General features: G+C 37.7%; 1 protein-coding gene across 10 annotated transcripts in view; it reads left to right on the top strand.

The window, feature by feature from the left end:
* The window catches only part of Slc9a9 (solute carrier family 9 member A9), a 671,333-nt gene that overhangs the window by 400,103 nt on the left and 253,549 nt on the right, over nucleotides 1-17,681 (top strand). For all 10 annotated transcript variants that reach the window (XM_010608158.3, XM_010608160.3, XM_010608159.3 and 7 more), the window contains one exon: nucleotides 2,911-2,999. In XM_010608158.3, coding sequence (XP_010606460.1) covers nucleotides 2,911-2,999 — 89 coding nt within the window. The remainder of the gene's footprint in view (nucleotides 1-2,910; nucleotides 3,000-17,681) is intronic.

The raw sequence follows: 17,681 nt of genomic DNA, 5'->3' as shown, positions 1-17,681 counted from the left end.
AGAGCTACAGAGTGAGCCCAGAGCTTTGGCTTGAACAGCAGGACGAATGTCAATACTGATATAGGATCTCCAAATCATATAGAGGAGATACTGTAACTCCCAATCTGCTAGATGTCAGATATGCCAAAGTTGCGTTCCCTAAAATCAACTAATTCGAAGGAACAACAGAGGTTAAGAGCAGGAAATACTTACTGAGAGGGAGAGATTTTAGCCCCCGCGAGACAGGAGGAGGCCTGAGAGGGTTGCAGCAGACCCCACTTCATGGGGGAAGTTTTATAGAGCAAAATCAAAAGGTGGGTACAACGAGGAACAAAATTATGATCAACCAATAGGATGACATGTACACGTAGAAATTCCCTATGGTGAATGTTGTCATTATGTATATCTAAAATGTACCAATAAATGTTTTGCTTCAAAACATAAGATTATAGGTACAGTACAATATTACTATAGTATAGTAATAATGGTCCAATGGGGAAGCAAGTTATGTAGCATTTATATATGGAAAGAACATTTTTAGAAAAGGATGGATCCAGAGGTCTTGGTCACCCACCAAGGTGACTGATATCTATCTAGACCTTATTGGGTCAAATGTTACCACTTATCTCATCCCTGGGGGAAGTATGTAGGTCTGGTCATTTAATCTTTACCTTGAGGGATGTCCTCCAACAGATGTGTTTCAGGCCACAGTTGTAATATAGTTTCATCTTTCACACTGATTATCTTGAGGGCTCAGCCCTATTTGACTGCCTATAATATTTTTTTTCAGCTTTAATTGAGTTTATTGGTACATTTTAGGGATACAGTACAGTTACATTCATTGTTGGGATCTTGTACCTCTACATGACAAGTCTTAATTCTCATTTTTTCCCCTTACCTCTGCCCTCCCTATAATATTTCTACCTAACTTAGCTGTCTGTAATAATACTGTACTAGGAAACCAGTGATCATGGTAACCTGCTGTGAAATAATGAAGCGATGCAATAACTAAGATTGAAAGGAAATTAGCCCCATGTTGGCCCAAGTCAGAGGCCATCCTTTCTGATCCTTCCTACCCCTCGTAACACTCCTTACCCACCTTTATGCTCTGAATGAGTTAATTCACTACCACCACCCCCGCCCTCTTCCCAGGTTAATATTTGGTCAAAACAGTTCTACTACAGTGAGAGTTTCAACCAATGATACTCCAGAAACCCCCCAAAAGATTTGATAAGGATAGATAAATCGCATTTTAAAATAAAAGAGAAACATTTAATACTAAAGTAATATACATGCCAACCCTGCTAACACTTCGAAGTACCAAATTGCTCCTTAAATTTTTCCCTGTTTTTTTTTTTTTCTCATTGAGTTTATTGGTACATTTTAGGTATACAGTACAGTTATATTCATTATTGGGATCTTGTACCTTTACTTGACAGGTCTTGGTTCTCATTTTTTCCCCTTGTCCCTGCCCTCCCTTCACCCCCTTTCCCTGTTTTTAATAGAAATATTGTGATCAGTAAAATGCAATATTTTATAAGAATTTTTCTTAGAATTTCTGAAAAAAGCTAAAAACTGAAAAGTTTTTTAAAAATCCCTAGAAACACTTATTGAATATGTGTTTCTTGGCAAAATTTCCTACTTGATTTTATTCTTTTGTCTAAAATTTTGAAGCGTAATACTAAAGGAAAATAAGTAATGTAAATGTATTTTAGCAACGTTTTATCCAGTGCCAACCTGAAAAATAACCAACATGTAAATAGATTCATCCAGTTCAGTTCTTCAAAATTCTTTATTGCAGACTCATTTGAAATGTCAATATTCAGTTCACATATTTCTATGCTCTTAAGAATCATCAGCATTTAATTTATGAGTGTTTTTAGATGGAAAGATTCTACTACTTAAGATTCTGTTCAGTCCCCTTGGTCTGAGTTGTGGAATACTTATGTCTTGTGGGGTTTTTTCCAAAGTTCTTCTCTATGCTTAATTTCACATAATTAATCTAATCTTTAATCCAAAGTAGAGGGCAGTTCCCACCACTTCCCCGTTCCAGCACAGGGTCAATAAAATAGAGAATGACAGAGCTGAGGGTCAGATTTGTTACATTGTCCCATCCTTGCTATTCTGCCCCCAAGCAGCATCTAATACGTGTTTGACTTTAGATAACATTAAGAACTGAGTATACTGTCTCTTAAAAAATGAACCCCACAGCAGCCAAGGAGCAGCTGACAGCCCATTGCTGGTAAGAAGCTCACCAGAACAGACCAATTTACCTTCAAGGAGTGTATGTGTTCATTGCATTGTGTGGGTGTGTTCATTAGATTACTCAATTGTAGAAAGACAGAGCACTCAGCTTTGCCAAAGATGCAAACGAGCAAAGAAGGACTCCTCTCTGTAGCTTGGCAAGCAGGAGCATTGGCAGGAGCAATAAAACCCTTGTCAGTGTCTTAGATTTGTTACTCATAGCTCTTAATACTAAATTATAGTGTGACAGGAACATTTTCAGGTTCCCAAAGGTACACAGTGTAAAGCAAATATCTGAGAAAATATGCCAATATTTAGTATAAAATGCAGCAAAGTAATGGGTACTGGCTGTGAGAAGACAGAATTGACTATAAAGTCTTGTTCATGTGTTTCCAAGTATAATTTTCTAACTCATGACCAGAGAATCGTTTACCTTCAGGAAGGATATACTTCTCATTTTTCATTATTCAACTGTCTACTGCTTTTCTTTATGTTTAACCCTTCAAGAACTGTTTTCAAAGCAAGTAGCAATATCTACCCAGGTCTCATATCATGAAATTAGTAAGAGTAGTTATTAAGAGTTTTGAGTCTACTTATACTGAGTCCACTTTCCAGCTGAGATAGTGCTACCCTCTGACTTTCAGGGAAAAGAAAACTAGCTTTGACCTGTCTGTTTTTCAATTTCAGGGATAGTTGCTGTTCTCTTCTGTGGAGTTACACAGGCACATTATACCTACAACAATCTTTCATCAGATTCCAAAACGAGGACTAAACAGGTAAAATAAAACTCACTACAAATTTAGTTTCTTCTTTAGTGTAATGTTTATGTAGCAATTCTGCCAGTGCACTCAGAAAGAATTTCATTAGTAAAGGAAGAAAGTAAGCTTAAGGCTTCATTATGGGTTGGATAGTTATAGATTTTTTTCCCCTCCAGAATAACCATTAACAATTCTCTTGGTAAGCAAAGATATCGTTATAATAGTCTCTTCCTCCTGAGAGATGTGGTACACAGACTGTCAGTCTCAAAGATGAAAGGCCTATATTCAGTAATAATTCACAGTCACTTACATATAAAAGCATTATAAAGCGTGTGAGATTGGGTAGTTATGAGAAAGAAGGAAATGAAGAAGAATATGGAGGTGATGCTTGGTCTTTAATTGAGTGCTTTGTGCTTCCAAGCAAATCAACTGCATGCCAGTTGTCACACCAGCAGAAAATGTCTGTCTTATTCTGAAAACACATCTGCTTAGGTATTTGCAAAGGAACATATGCAGACTTCTTCATAAACATTTCTTATACAGCTGCTCTGTGCCAATCACTGTGCTAGGTACTAGGAATACAAAAATAGTATGAGTAGCTCTTTGAGAGATTCATTATCAAGTCCATTGATGAGGACAGAGATGTGTAATGAATGGGAATCCACAGTTTGATAAGTAGTGTGATAAGTACTATACTAAAAATAGCCATAACTATCTGAGGAATAGTTAGTAGGGCATCCTCCCCTGGTTAAGATTAGGAAAGTAAGGAGAAAGTTTCTAGAGATGATGCCTAGTCTGTAGCAAAAAATACAAATAGAAACAGCTAAATAGTTCTGTGTAGCTGTGGTGAATGAGGTAAGGTGGAACAAAATGGGATGCATCAAAGGAGGAAACCACAGATACGATCACATTTATGAAAGGACTTAGATACTTTGTGAAGAAATTTGACTTTATCATAAAGGTAATGAGGAGTAGCTTAAATAACAGTAATTTATTGTTTCACAGTTCTGGAATCCAGAAGACTGAAATGAAGCTGTTGTTAGGGTTAGTTCCATCTAAAATTTGTGAAGGAAAATCTGTACCTGCATCTCTTCTAGATTCAGGGGAAGGGGGGCTTCTGGAAATCTTTTGGATTTCCTGGCTTGCAGATACATTACCTTAATCTTTACCTTCAAGTTCACATGGCATTCCCCTGTCTAACTTCAGATTTCCCCTTTTTAGCTGGTATGGTAATCCCAGCACTCGGGATGCTGAGGCAGGAGGATCATGATGAATTTGAGACCAGCCTGGGTTACGTATTGAATTCAAGGTCAGCCTAAACTACATAGCAAGATCTTGTCTCATCCCCCAACCAAAAAACTCTTTTTTTTATATTTAAGGAATTTGATTTCTGTATTGGACATTTTGCAAGACTAAATAGTATTTATCATTTTTCTTCAGAATTTTTTTGTTTACATTGATAAGTACAGATATAGAGCATAATAAATTCAGAAGAAAATGGCTAAAAACTCCAAGATAGCTGTCTTATCAAGACAGCTATCATAATGAGTTAGGGGCCCACTCTTTTCCAATATGACTTTGTCTAAACTAATTATATTTTCAATGCCCATACTTCCCAATAACGTCACATTCTTAGACACTGAAGATTAGGTCTTCAGAATTTGAATTTTGGGAAACCCAGTTCATCCCCAACAGGACATTATTGAAGAGCCTCAGGCAGAATAATTTAAGATAATTAAAGTTCCACTTTATAAACTTCAACCTGGAAAATATGAAAAACATGGATGAAAGATACTTTATTGGATAGATTTTGCTGTATAACAACCTAGGGACATCGAACAATAAACATTCACTTATCTCTTATTTGCAAGAATCAGCCATTTGTAACTGGGTTGGGCCTAGTGGTTTTGCTTGTACCACTATTCAGATGCTTGTGGGTTAGCGGGGGCTCTATTCCATGCTCAACTTGGCTGGGGCATCTTGCCATTGCTATGTGCTTGTCATCCTTCTCCTGGCAGAACAAGACCCAGTGTTGAAGCACATCCATTTAAATTGTTTGCCTATATCATATCTCCTAAAATTTCTACTGGCCAAAGTCTAGAGGCTCAGTCATAAGTCAAGTGACAGGATGTGTGAATATAGGAAATGACAAAGAACGGACTAAGGATGTGATCTGTCCCAAATGCAGATGAAGGCTAAGAAGCTCCTATAACAAAAACTGATGATGCCAAAGACTTCTTTTTTCCTCATTGAGTTTATTGGTACATTTTAGGTATGCAGTACAGTTACATTCATAATTGGGATCTTGTACCTTTACATGACAGGTGTTGGTTTTCATTTTTTCTGATTGTCCCTGCCCTCCCTTCACACCCTCCTACCCTCCTCCTTTACAAACATTTTATTTCCATTTTTTCATTTTCTCCTATTTTTTACCCTTATTTCCTTTCCCCTACCCTTCCCACTTTCCCTACACCTTTAGCCCTTTCTTCGTATTTCACATTGTCAGTTATCTCATTAGGATCTTATGTACTATTATAGTTTGTTCACACCAGAGAAACTATTCGGTATTTACACATGTGTGACTTATTTATTTCACTTAGGAGTATATCCTCAATATGTATCTATTTTCCTATGAATGACTCTAATTTCTCATTCTTTATGGCTGAGTAGTATTCTATTTTATAGAAAAACCACATCTTCCCTATCCAGTCTCCAACTGATGGGCAAATGAGCTGTTTCCAAGTTTTAGCTATTACAAACTGTGCTGCTATAAATATTGGTGTGCATATATCACTGTGGTATGATTCTTTTAATTCTTTTGGAAAGATACCCAGCAGAAGGATAGCTGGGTCAAATGGAACCTCCAGTCCAAGATCTTTGAGGTATCTCCATATTGATTTCCATAGTGGTGGCACCAGTCTGCACTCCCACCAACAATGGAGAAGGGTTCCTTTCTCCCCACAACCCTGCCAACATTTGTTATTGAGTAATTTCTTGATAGCAGCTATTCTTTGTGGGGTGAGGTGGAATCTCAGTATTATTTTCATCTGCATCTCTTGAATGACCAGTGATGTGGAACATTTTTTCATATATTTGCTTGCTGCTTTTACTTCTTTGTCTGAGAAATGTCTATTCATTTCAGATGCCCATTTTTGAATCAGGTCTTTATATTTGGGGGGGCTGATTGTTTTGAGTTTTTTTATATATTCTAGATAATAGTCCTTTGTCTGAGGAGCAGCTGGTAAAATTTTTTTCCCACATGATAGGTTGTCTCTTAGTTCTTTTGATGGTTTCTTTTGCAGTGCAGAAGCTTTTTAATAAGATGAGATCCCAGTTGTTGATTCTTTCTACTAATTCCCATGCTACTGAGGATTTGTTCATAAAGTCTTTTCCTACGCCAATGTCTTCAAGAGTTCTTCCTAACTTATTTTCCAGCAAATTTAGTGACTTTTTTAATATTTAGTTCTTTAATCCACTTGGATTTTAGTGGAAAGATAAGGGTTTAGTTTTAATCTTTCGCAGATTGAAATCCAGTTTTTCAAACACCATTTATTAAAGAGGCTATTTTGCCTCCAGTGAGGATGGTTGGCTCCTTTATCAAAGATGATGCAGCTGAGTACATCTGGAGTTGTTTTTGTGTCTTCCAATCTGTTTCACTTATCCTCAGGTCTGTGTCTTTGCCAGTACCATGCTGTTTTATCACAGTGGCTTTGTGGTATAGTTTCAAATTGGGAATTGTTATACCCGCTGCCATGCCTAGGATGGCTTTTGCTCTTCTAGGTCTGTTATGGTTCCAAATGAATATCTCGATTCTTTTTTCTAGTTCTGTGAAATATAGTGTTGGAATTTCCATTGGCATTGCATTGAATCTGTATAGCAGTTTTGGTAGTATGGCCATTTTCACTATGTTGATTCTTCCTACCCAGGAGCAGGGGATATCTTTCCATTTCCTTATATCCTCTTCAATCTCTTTTTTCAGAGTGCTGTAGTTTTCAGTGTAGAAGTCTTTTGCTTCTTTTGTTAGACTGATTCCTAGATACTTCATTTTGTTGGATGCTATTGTGAAAGGAATTGTTTCCCTAGTTTCTCTCTCAGTGAGTGAAAACTTCTGATGCAATATTGGGGTAGTGATATTAGAGGGAAAAAACTGATATCCAAGAAAGACCTATAATTGGCCAGGAATTTCTCAAGAGGAGATCTTTAAATCTTGCTGTAAAGTTCTCCCCAATTGGCTCACACTTTTATCCCTCTCTCTTGGTTATGTTCGGAGCTCAGCTGATCCTAACTCTGCCTCCGCCTGTCTAGGTCTCTGCAAGACCAACACTCCATTTTCCTTATCACTTTGAATGCTTCAGAGGAATCACAAAATGCAGTTACAGAAAATTTGAGTGCCCTTGAGTAAAACAAAAAATAAACAAGATTCTAATACCAATATCCAGAAACCTCTAATTCATAGTCTTCCCAAGAAACTTTTAATTATGAAAATGACTAGCATTCTCCAGGGCTTAAAAGAAAATATTTTGGTCTGAGTTTTCCTAATCTCTTTTGATTCTCAGAGTATTTATATTCTTAGAAGTTGAACCCTGTTTAAGGACTTGTACCTTTAAGTCATGTTATGTGGACTGCTCAACAGAATTTCAAAGATAGCGTGTCTCATGGTGAGACAGCAGCCCAGCACCTAGGGGAAACAGGGCCATAATCAGTGCTCCAAAGCCTTCTGTTCTGTATGTGAATGGTTTGACAAGTACTCCCTGATGGCTTCCAGAATCCATTTTGCAGCACCATCCTTTAAGGAAGGAGATCTTTTCACAAGTTCATTCTTTAACATCCAGATAACTGCATACCTTAAGTCCTATTTCCTCTACTACCTTCTTTTCTGGATGCCTAGATCACAGTAGGAGCTTAATAAATGACAGGTCCCTTCTATTTCCTTCTCTGCAGTTACTCATTCTTTTCTTTCTCTCAGGATCAATCATTTTCTATTTATTGTTCTCTCATTATGCATGCACATATAGCATATATGCATATTTACATATACATGCACATCTATGATCTACAAACCCACACATAACCCACACTCTAGTATATAGAATGTAAGGTCACCACTCTAAAAGAAATGAGATCAAAGTTCTTCAGCCATGTCTGTATCAGGGTAGCAAGCAAACTTTAAACGTGGGAAACCAATTAAAAATTGTAGAGAAATGCTGAGGCATGTATTATTGGAGGTTGCCTCTGTGTCCCCTGTGAAACTGGGAAGGCCTACAAAGTATTATGTGATATCACATGGGTACAGACACAGAATCTCTTTCTGCATCTGCCCACACTGTTCACACTGCCAATGGGAGAAGAAGCAGTCATATAGCCTCTTTGTCTCGGGGCCCACACACACGTCCCAGCCTTCTCTGCCAGCCCTTGCTCTCTCAGCCCCTCACCCCTCAGGTGGATCTGGGAGCTGGTTATCTCTGCCAAATGCCAGGCATTTCCAGCAGCTGTCTTTTCCTCGCCCAAGGCTCCTTCCAAGCTAGTACTTCCATGGCATCCCTTTTAATAGTATCCCTCCTGCCCTTCTCACAGTTATCATTTACTTAAAAATTATTTTCAGCAGATACACATGGGTATATATGAATATAAATAACTAACTTTTATTGTTCATTGACATGTATGAAGTACTTATCTCATTTGCTTTCTACTTATAGTTCTTCCTAAGAGGTAGATCTTGTCATTAATAACCTTCATTCACTGAACTACATTCATTCAGAGCCTCCTTTGTGCTGCCACTGTTCAAGATGCTAGGGATCCAACAAAGAACTGAAGGATATTTAGTAGAAGAGGTTTATTATAATCAAAATAAATGAGCAAAATATGTAATGTCTTTATTGTAAGTTATAAAGCCAGTGCAAAAGCCGGAAATGGCACTAGGAGTGTTTGTGCAGAGAGGCAGGCTTACAATTTTAGATAGGGTGGCCAGGAAGGCCTCAGTATGAAGGTAGCATTTGAAGTAAATAAAAGAAGGAGCCATGTGGACATCTGGAGCAAAACTGTTCATAAATTGCTAACAACAGACCTCACAGTTTCCAGGGACAAGAAGACTACCGTGTCTTGAACAGAGTGAACTAGAGGAGACTATCAGCAAGAATATTAAGGTAGTAACAAGGAGCAGGTCATAGAAAGATTGAATGAAGAAAGAGAATGATAAATCCTACCAAATGCTGCTTAAATATCAAGAAAAATGAAGAGCATGTTGACATTGTTAAGAACCATATTGGTTGAATAGCAAGATCAAAGCTTGGTTATATCGGTTCAAGAGAGAATGGAAGGAAAGAAATTAGAAACCTCATGTGCCGACAAGTCTTTGCTATAAAGACTGACAGAAAAATGAACTGATAGCAGGAGAAACTGGGGCCAAAAGGAAATATCTCTTTTTAAAATTTGTAAGATGAGAAAAATAACAGTTCTCTGTGCACTGATGGCAATAACACAGTAAAGAAAGGATGATATAAGTAGGTTTTATCAACTCTTAAAAAGCAGCAGACTTCAAACTCAGATTTGCCAATTTTGTGGATTAAATTATTTGCCTCTAATTAAATATTCTTTTATTAGTAGATAGGTTTGTAGCAATAAACCTTGAGTGGGTGGATTAATAAATGAATGAATGTTTGTCTACTATACTTTGTCTATTATACTTTGCTGGTCTATTATACTTTCAACTAATTCAGATTGTTATTTATCTTATATTTGATTCCATCATCTTTGAAAATCTACCAATTTTGATGCATTTTAATTTTTAATTATAATACATATTGGATTAGACATAGATGTTTTTGTGCATTTACTTTTTAAAAGCTAGGTTCTTTGTCTAGCATTTATGGGCAAACATGACATCTTCATTATAGTACATTCTTTCCAGATGCTTATTTCATTTCCATTCCCCCCAGATGATATTTTTAGTGTTTATTGCTATTGAATGGAAAAGCAGCAATGCAAATCCAAACTTAAATTTCCAATAAAAAAGACAATGGGAGCCCAATTGGAAGTGCCGTGCATAACTTTGTAAGAAAATTCAAGTAAAGCTCTGGAATATGGGAGAGGCAAGATGATATGGTGGAAAGAACATTTGGCTGAGAGTACAGAAGACTGGGTCTTGCCCCAGCTCTAGCACTAATGGCTGGGCACTGGGTAACTGATTTGTCCCACAGGAGCTTCAGTTTTCTCATCTATGAAATGAATTATTGAACTAAATGACCTTTTGAAAGATCATTCTCTTAGCCTAATATTCTGTGACTGAATATAGACCATAAGTTGTATATCTGGTTCCTTCTCCTAGGCTAATGTTGGGCAAGCATCGCTTGCTTAAAAACTGAAATGCATGGAGATGAGATGAGAGATGAGTTTCCCACTGATGTTGAGGTCACACCCTTGGGCAGACCATTTGAATAAGCTGTCAAATTAAATCCAATTAAATATCAAAGTCCTTCACTCTGCAAACTGAAACAAGAGGACTGCAAGTTCAGGCCTAGCCTGGGAAACTTAGTGAGACCCCCACCTCAAAATAAAAATCTTGGTTCATATAGGTGAAAAACATCATACTGAAGGTTGAATGCTTTCTCCTAGAAGAATGCTCAGCTTTAAAGTGGGTGGCTGAAGTGGCTTTTTCAAGGCTGTCTGCACCCAGGAAGTGAGAATTCATACCTTATACTGCCCGCACTCAGTCACAATCCAGCAATCTAGCTTTTCAATTTAACCATAGACTGAGCATATAGTAAGCACAACAGTGTTTGCATAGCAGGCATCATGCTAGAAGCCAAGGACACAAAGGCAAATATGATGTTGTTCTTGACCTTAAGAGGTCTTAATACAGCCAGAGACCCAAATATACATACATACTCAAATGTACAAACAACTCCAGGTGGCAAATGTTAAAGGGATGAACAATGGGTCATGCAAGACAAAGGACTGAATTGCTTACTAGAGGCAAGATATTCATGGAAAGCTGATTTGGGAGTTAGTATCTGGAGTTTGGATGCAAGGAAAATAATTGGTATATTACTGTGAAGATTTATTGCAGTATAAAAGTAAAGAGAATAGGGTATGAGGGATATAAAACTACCAAAGAGGTTGACAAGTCCAAGAAACAGACCTGTGTTGCCTCAGAGCAGCAGATAAGGGGCATGTCTGACCATTAACATGCACTGAGAAGCAAGGTTGAGAAACATAAGGGGGAAAGCTGAGGATGAAAATGCTGAGGTGAGTTCAGATGAAACTTTTAGTGTCTCAGTGCACTTTTTTGGAACTCTATCCTATAAAGCTAATTGCTTGAGGCTTTTAGGCATGGGGATGATGACAGTACTCTGATTTCTGCGTTACAAAGATAACCATTATATCAGCACTGGGGAAAGATTGAACAGGTCTTTTGGAATTGGTAGTATGCTTGCTTCTGTTAGAGGTTTTAAGGGTGAGTTATGAGCAAACCATTACTTTCCATGACAACAACATTCACCGCATTTCCTTCTAATATGCTACTTACCTATATAACATCTGACTTTAACTTTTTATAACTCTAGCTATACTTTTGTCCTACCTTATCACTTAGGATATTATGGCCAATATGAAAAACTTATGGAAATTTACCGTTTGGTTTGCCTCAAATTTATTCAACGTTCTTGTTGAATTAATTAATTAATTATGACCATTAACAGTGCAAGGTAAAAAAAATTAGAGGAGAAACAATATATGCTAATTAATGGTTTTATTAATTCTGAACCATGCATTAATTTAAATTTAATAAACTGAATTCATAAGGCAAATGTCTAGAGTAATCCTAAGACATTGGAAAAACGATCAAGTACAGATCCATTACTGAGTTTCCTACAGTGTGTCTCTGCCTTATTGATTTGCATTACAGTGGTTTTGATTATGGTTTTGTACATTTTTTTCCTCCAATACCTTTAACAAAAGCAGTCACGTTCCATCCCAGTTACGTGCTCTGAGGCACAGTGGAAAGAGAATGTCGGGAGCAATAATGGCCCTGCCTGCCTGGCTTCTGAGAAGATCAAAGATATCTTCATAAAGCATAGAATTGCCTTTATTTTTCATTCTAATTACATTTCTTTTGTTAAGATTTCTACCACTTTTCTTCTTCCCTTCATTCAAAGTACCTTAAAAATACCATCCTAAAAGGGTTGAATTTATAAGTGATGGCAAAGTGTTTAAATTTCTCCTTAGCTTAGCTGGTGATTCTTTTCAATGAAACTCATTATATTGTAGAAAGGACATTTAGTAGTTCAGCTAATAAGTGTTCCCTTTTAAATGCTAATTAGAACAGAGCTCCCACATCAGTGCAAGAACACACTGTACTTGCAGTGCCTGGAAAGAATTATTGCCTGTGAACGTGTGGTCCATAGCCTTTACTCCACAACCAACTTGCTTTACGGTAGGGGCCACAGACTTAGCACGCTAAATAGTGACTGCATTCTGTGTTCCAGGTACTAGAGTCCAGGGATCAGGGACAAATAAAAACAACTAAGATGTGAATCATGCTTTCCATGGAAAATTTTTATGTGAATATTTTATCTCTCACAATACTGTAGCTGTATTATAACTGCTAGGTTAAGTTGACTCTCCTCTCTTAGTCACACATCTGTGCTTGTTTATCATTGCTTATACTTGCAGCTGGGAGTTTTAATTAAAAAATAGAAGTTGTTCAGAGCTAGGTGGGACTATAATGATAAACTTTGGCACTTAGGGAGATAGGGTGCTCTCTGCTATCTCATTTCTTCCCAAATTAGAGAACAAGAGTTACCATCATCAATGCTTAGAAATCAACATATAAATGTATATCATCCATATCCTTCTATGTATGGATCCAATTCAGTGCATAATAGAAGAAATATTATCTGAATAGAATCTAAGAGATCAGCTGGCCTGCTCCCTGCTTTGATGACATTCAAGACAGATGGTTTCCCATTATCACCTTAAAATTTCTAAAGATGGCAGTGGCAGAATCCCCCTTAATCGCCCATTATAATTTAATCACCCTGCTTGATAGGTGCAGGTATGAAGGGCTTTAGTCTTATAATGGCATTTTGGGATAATAAATGGAAATTACTGTAATGCTTCCTGCTCATTTTAATTAAATTTTATTGATGCAGCACAGAAAACATCAAGGCTGAGTATGTGTGCCAAGTGTGCTTGTTAAAGAATGTGGCCAAATTTAAGGGTGCTGTTTTCTTGAGTCTTGAAAGACATGGTAAATATGTTTAATAAAATGTTCAGTCTTTGTACAGTTCCTTCAGAAGAGAAATAGAATGGCTTCTTAGAAGCTCAGCTCAAAAATCCAAAGAGTCTTGTCAGTGGAGATATGAAATAGAAGTTTGAATAAAGCACTTGAAAGCAAAATGAGTGAGAGTGAGGGTTTGGTTTTAGGAAAGTCACTTATGCAATTGTTCTATTGCGCTGAAAAAGAAATTGACTGAAATCAGGAGTGACCAATCTGGTCTCGATGAAGGAGAGACTATCCAGTATAACTGATCCACTTCAACAGGGAATATGTAGGTCACAAGTATTTCTGATGTATTGTTCTTTTGTTTCTGAAATGTTAAAAACAATGCTGTAAAGCATGCGTCTCCCTTTTTAATGTGCTATACTTTGCTCAAAGTAAATTTGCAAAGGCAAACTAAAAGTGAAAATATACCTTATATTTTTAAATGGAATTTTTCTGTTGGAAAAGAATGATTAATTTTAGTCATCAAAGGTACACAATTCTCTTCCCCAGAGATATGCAAAAACATACTCATTGAGACTTATGTTACTTTGGATCTCCAGGAAGATGGTTCCATACGCAGCTGCTGACTTACCTTTCTTTTCTGTTCTTTTTTCTTTTTTTTTAACTTGATATATTTTAGGTATACAGTACAGTTACATTCATCATTGGGATCTTGTATCTTTACATGACAGGTCTTGGTTCTTATTTTTCCCCATTCCCCCAGCCTCCCTTCACCCCCTCCACCCTTTCCTATCTACAAAGACTTTGTTTCCATTTCTTTCTTTTCTCTTATTTTTTCTTTTCCCTTCTTACCTTTCCCCTACCCTTCCCACTCCCCCTACACCTTTAAACTTTTTTCCTATTACACAATATCAATTATACATTTTGATTCTTATTTACACTTTCAGTTTATCACACCAGAGAAACTATTCAGTATTTACATATGTATGTCCTATTAATTTCACTTGAGTATGTCCTCAATGTGCATCCACTTAGCTATAAATGTCTCTAGTTTCTCGTTCTTTATGGCTGAGTAGTACTCCATTTTGTTTTTTAAAATCTTCTTTATTCAGTCTCTAGTTGATGGGCAATTAGGCTGTTTCCAAGTTTATCTATTACAAACTGTGCCGCTATAAATATGCATGAGCATATATCACTGTGGTATGATTCTTTAATTATTTTGGGAAGATACCAAGCAGGTGAATAGCTGGGTCAAATGGGACTTCTAATCCTAGCTATTTAAGGTATCTTCGTATTGATTTCAACAGTGGCTGCACCAGTCTGCACTCCCACCAACAATGCAGAAAGGGGTTCTTTCTCCCCACAACCCCACCAATATTTGTTATTGGTTGATTTTTTTTTTTTTTTGAGACAGGGTCTCACTATGTAGTTGAGACTGACCTGGAACTCACTATGTAGCCCAGGTTGGTCTCAAACTCACAGTGCTCCTCCTGCCTCAGCCTACGGAGTGCTGGGATTACAGGTGTGCACCACCACACCCAGCTTGGTTGATTTCTTGATAGCAGCCATTCATTCTGCAGTGAGATGGAATCTCAGTGTTTTCATCTGTTTGCTTTTCTTTTCTAAAGATGCTACTCTAAAGGTAATGCATGGATCTCTGACAAAGGGTCAGGGCAAAAGGTCCCTTGGCCAACTGGCAGCAGGGCAGAAAGGACTAGCACTCACAATGAGAACTGGCAGTTTCAGTATTCTGAGTTCTGGCCCAGCAGGTTTCTGGATAGTTAGTGTGAAGTTTTGTGAACAGGATCTTCCCTAGGGCCACAAAGGGGAACTATGTCTTCTCTTTTTATGTCCTTATACAGGTGTTCTCAAATGGTGGTCTGCAGGCTGGTGTCATAGTGATTCATTTTTATGACACTTCCTGTTCTTGTTTTTGACATAAATTAATAATTTACAGTACCTCTCAGGGAAAACACCATGATTCTTCCCCTTTTTGCTGATTTATTGTTTGGATTTTGGCTTGATCTTATAATACTAAGTTGGAGTCTATAGGGGACTTTTGATTCATCCAAATATTCTAAGGACTATAAAAGTTTGAGATCATCTTATCTTCTAGGGAAAAATAGCCTGTTTTAAGGAAAAATTTCTTTTATTTGGCCCTACCAAATGCTGTGTAGTGGCTATGCTATTCCTAGGATTTACCTTGGCCTGTAGAGTAAGGCAAGAACATTCTTCAAGGGTATTCCCTGTGTTCTTGTCAGAAAACACCTCCAGAATATTCGTAGTCATTAGCATATACATTTAACACTGATTTGCTTACATCCCAGGAAGCCCAAGAGAATTCAAACTTTAGCCATAATTGAGATACAGTTATGTTACAATTTATGTGTGAAGAAAGGGTTAAAAAAATAGGTCTGTTTCAGGGATGTTTAACTAAACCTATGAGAGGAAAAGTCCTACAAGTAGAGATAAATTTGGAGGGTCTGGAGCCTCTTGTGGGACTATGCAAATGCCCCTCCCAACCTAGTCACTTCCTGGCATGCCTGCACTCTAAGGAAGAGAGTGCTAAGTGGTAAAAGTGAGAAAGGAGAAAGCAGAACTGTTTCACAAATGATTGAGCTGGGCCCACCCCTCTCCCCAGAATGCTGAGCAGTAAATTTAAAGAATTTGAGCAAGTGACCAGCTAATTCTAAGGGATCATCTCTAAAAGAACTGGACACATAAAAAGCAACTTTTTACTAATGAGAGAAAGAAATAAGTGGCAGAGAGCAGGAAGTGAGCAAATATAGATCTGAAGGTGCCAGCAATAGACATAGCGGATGCCTCAAGGAGGGAGTCTAGAATGGCAAGCAGCGCATCAGCAGCAGGGTGGGCAGAGGTGGAGCAGAGAGAGAAGCTTGGAAGGAAGCCAGGCCCATTCTGGCTGAGGAGAACATTAGCTAGAATGGAGGGAGGGTCATGACATGTGCCACCCCAACCTCCTCTTGGAAACTCCCAGACCAGTGATTCTCAGCTCTGGGTACCCGGAAGTTTTAACAAATCTGAGACCAAGGCCTGGTACCCAGATTTTCTGACTTATTTAGTCTGGGTTGGGACCTGGGCTGTGCTCTTTAAATTCTACCTAATTGATTCTATTGGATGACCAGAGTTGAGAATCTACAGAGATACTGGGCACTAGAAGGGAAAGGGCTGAGTTTCTGTCAGTGGGCAGACAGGAAGGTTTCTGATCTATCAGATCACACTCAATATGTCTAAGCAACTTTAGGAGAGACCATATGCTGGTGAGCTTTGGGAACTGGTTCTCAAATCAGACTGCACAGTGGAATCAACCAGAGTTTTTAAAACTCAGCATCTGGTGCCACCTTCAGAGATTCTGATTTAATTGGCATGAAGGGACGCCTGGGCAGCAGGATTGTTTAATGTTCCCCAGGTGCTTCTAATGTGCAGCAACACTTGAGAACCAGTGACCTATGGGACTTTAAAGTCACTTATGAAGCTTTGCTTTGGGATGTCCATAAATATTTAAGAGAAAAGAAAACTCTGCACAGTATTTTATATTCTGTGTGAGTAGGTGGAGACTCACCTCAAGATTTAAGTGTTTAGATTAAATCTATTCCTTTTATAGGCAGAAGTTTCCAGGACATTACCCAATATGCATTCCCACAATGCCTAGATCTGGAAAGGCAGCCACCCTACCAGAACCCAAACCGACAGGTTCCTTTATCGGATGACTTGCTCACCTGCTTGAAGATCACTAGAAAGTGGAGGTTTCACTCTAAGATTCGTGGTACTAATCATAGCACATAACACTGTTACACTATGTAAAAAGTGGAAGTCTGTTTTCACTTGTTTGATCTTTAACTTGGTAAAATACAGATGTGATTAATATTTCCTGAATATTTGCCTGTCACTGTCTAAGACAGTTTAATGAAAATTAGTGTATTTAATCTTCATGACAGCAGCCAGCAAGCTAGGTATTATTAGTAGCGATTTTATTAAGGAATATGGAATACCTGGAATATGGAAAAAAGAAGTAATTACCTGGGATCTCCCAAGCCATTATATGGTGAAAAATGAGATTACAACTGATTACAAGTCTACTTCTGTTCCCACCTCAACAACCCACCTTGTTTCTATCTCTACTTAGTGAATCAAAGTATCTCAGAATTTACCTATCACTGTCCAGATTCAGTTTTATGTAGTAATGTATACATGACTCATTTCATGAAATACACTTAAAAAGTTGCTAAGTATACACTAGCTAAGAACTTACGTTTATCTATCCTATACTATAGTATACAGAAGATAAAAATATTTCCCACTTCTCCATGTAAAATTATTTGGAACCCCAGTAAACAATATTAGAGTCAAGACTCAAGGCTTGAGAGACTGAAATAAAATATCTAATTTATGTGCATTAAATGATAGTGATTCTAATTAGGATTTTCTACCATGTATGCATTAAAAGAAAGGCTACC

The sequence above is a fragment of the Fukomys damarensis genome, unplaced genomic scaffold, assembly GCF_012274545.1.
Source record: "Fukomys damarensis isolate Sample0158 unplaced genomic scaffold, DMR_v1.0_HiC HiC_scaffold_37, whole genome shotgun sequence".
NCBI lineage: Eukaryota > Metazoa > Chordata > Mammalia > Rodentia > Bathyergidae > Fukomys > Fukomys damarensis.
Note: the sequence above shows the minus strand (reverse complement) of the source record. Positions and strands in the feature narration are given on the sequence as shown.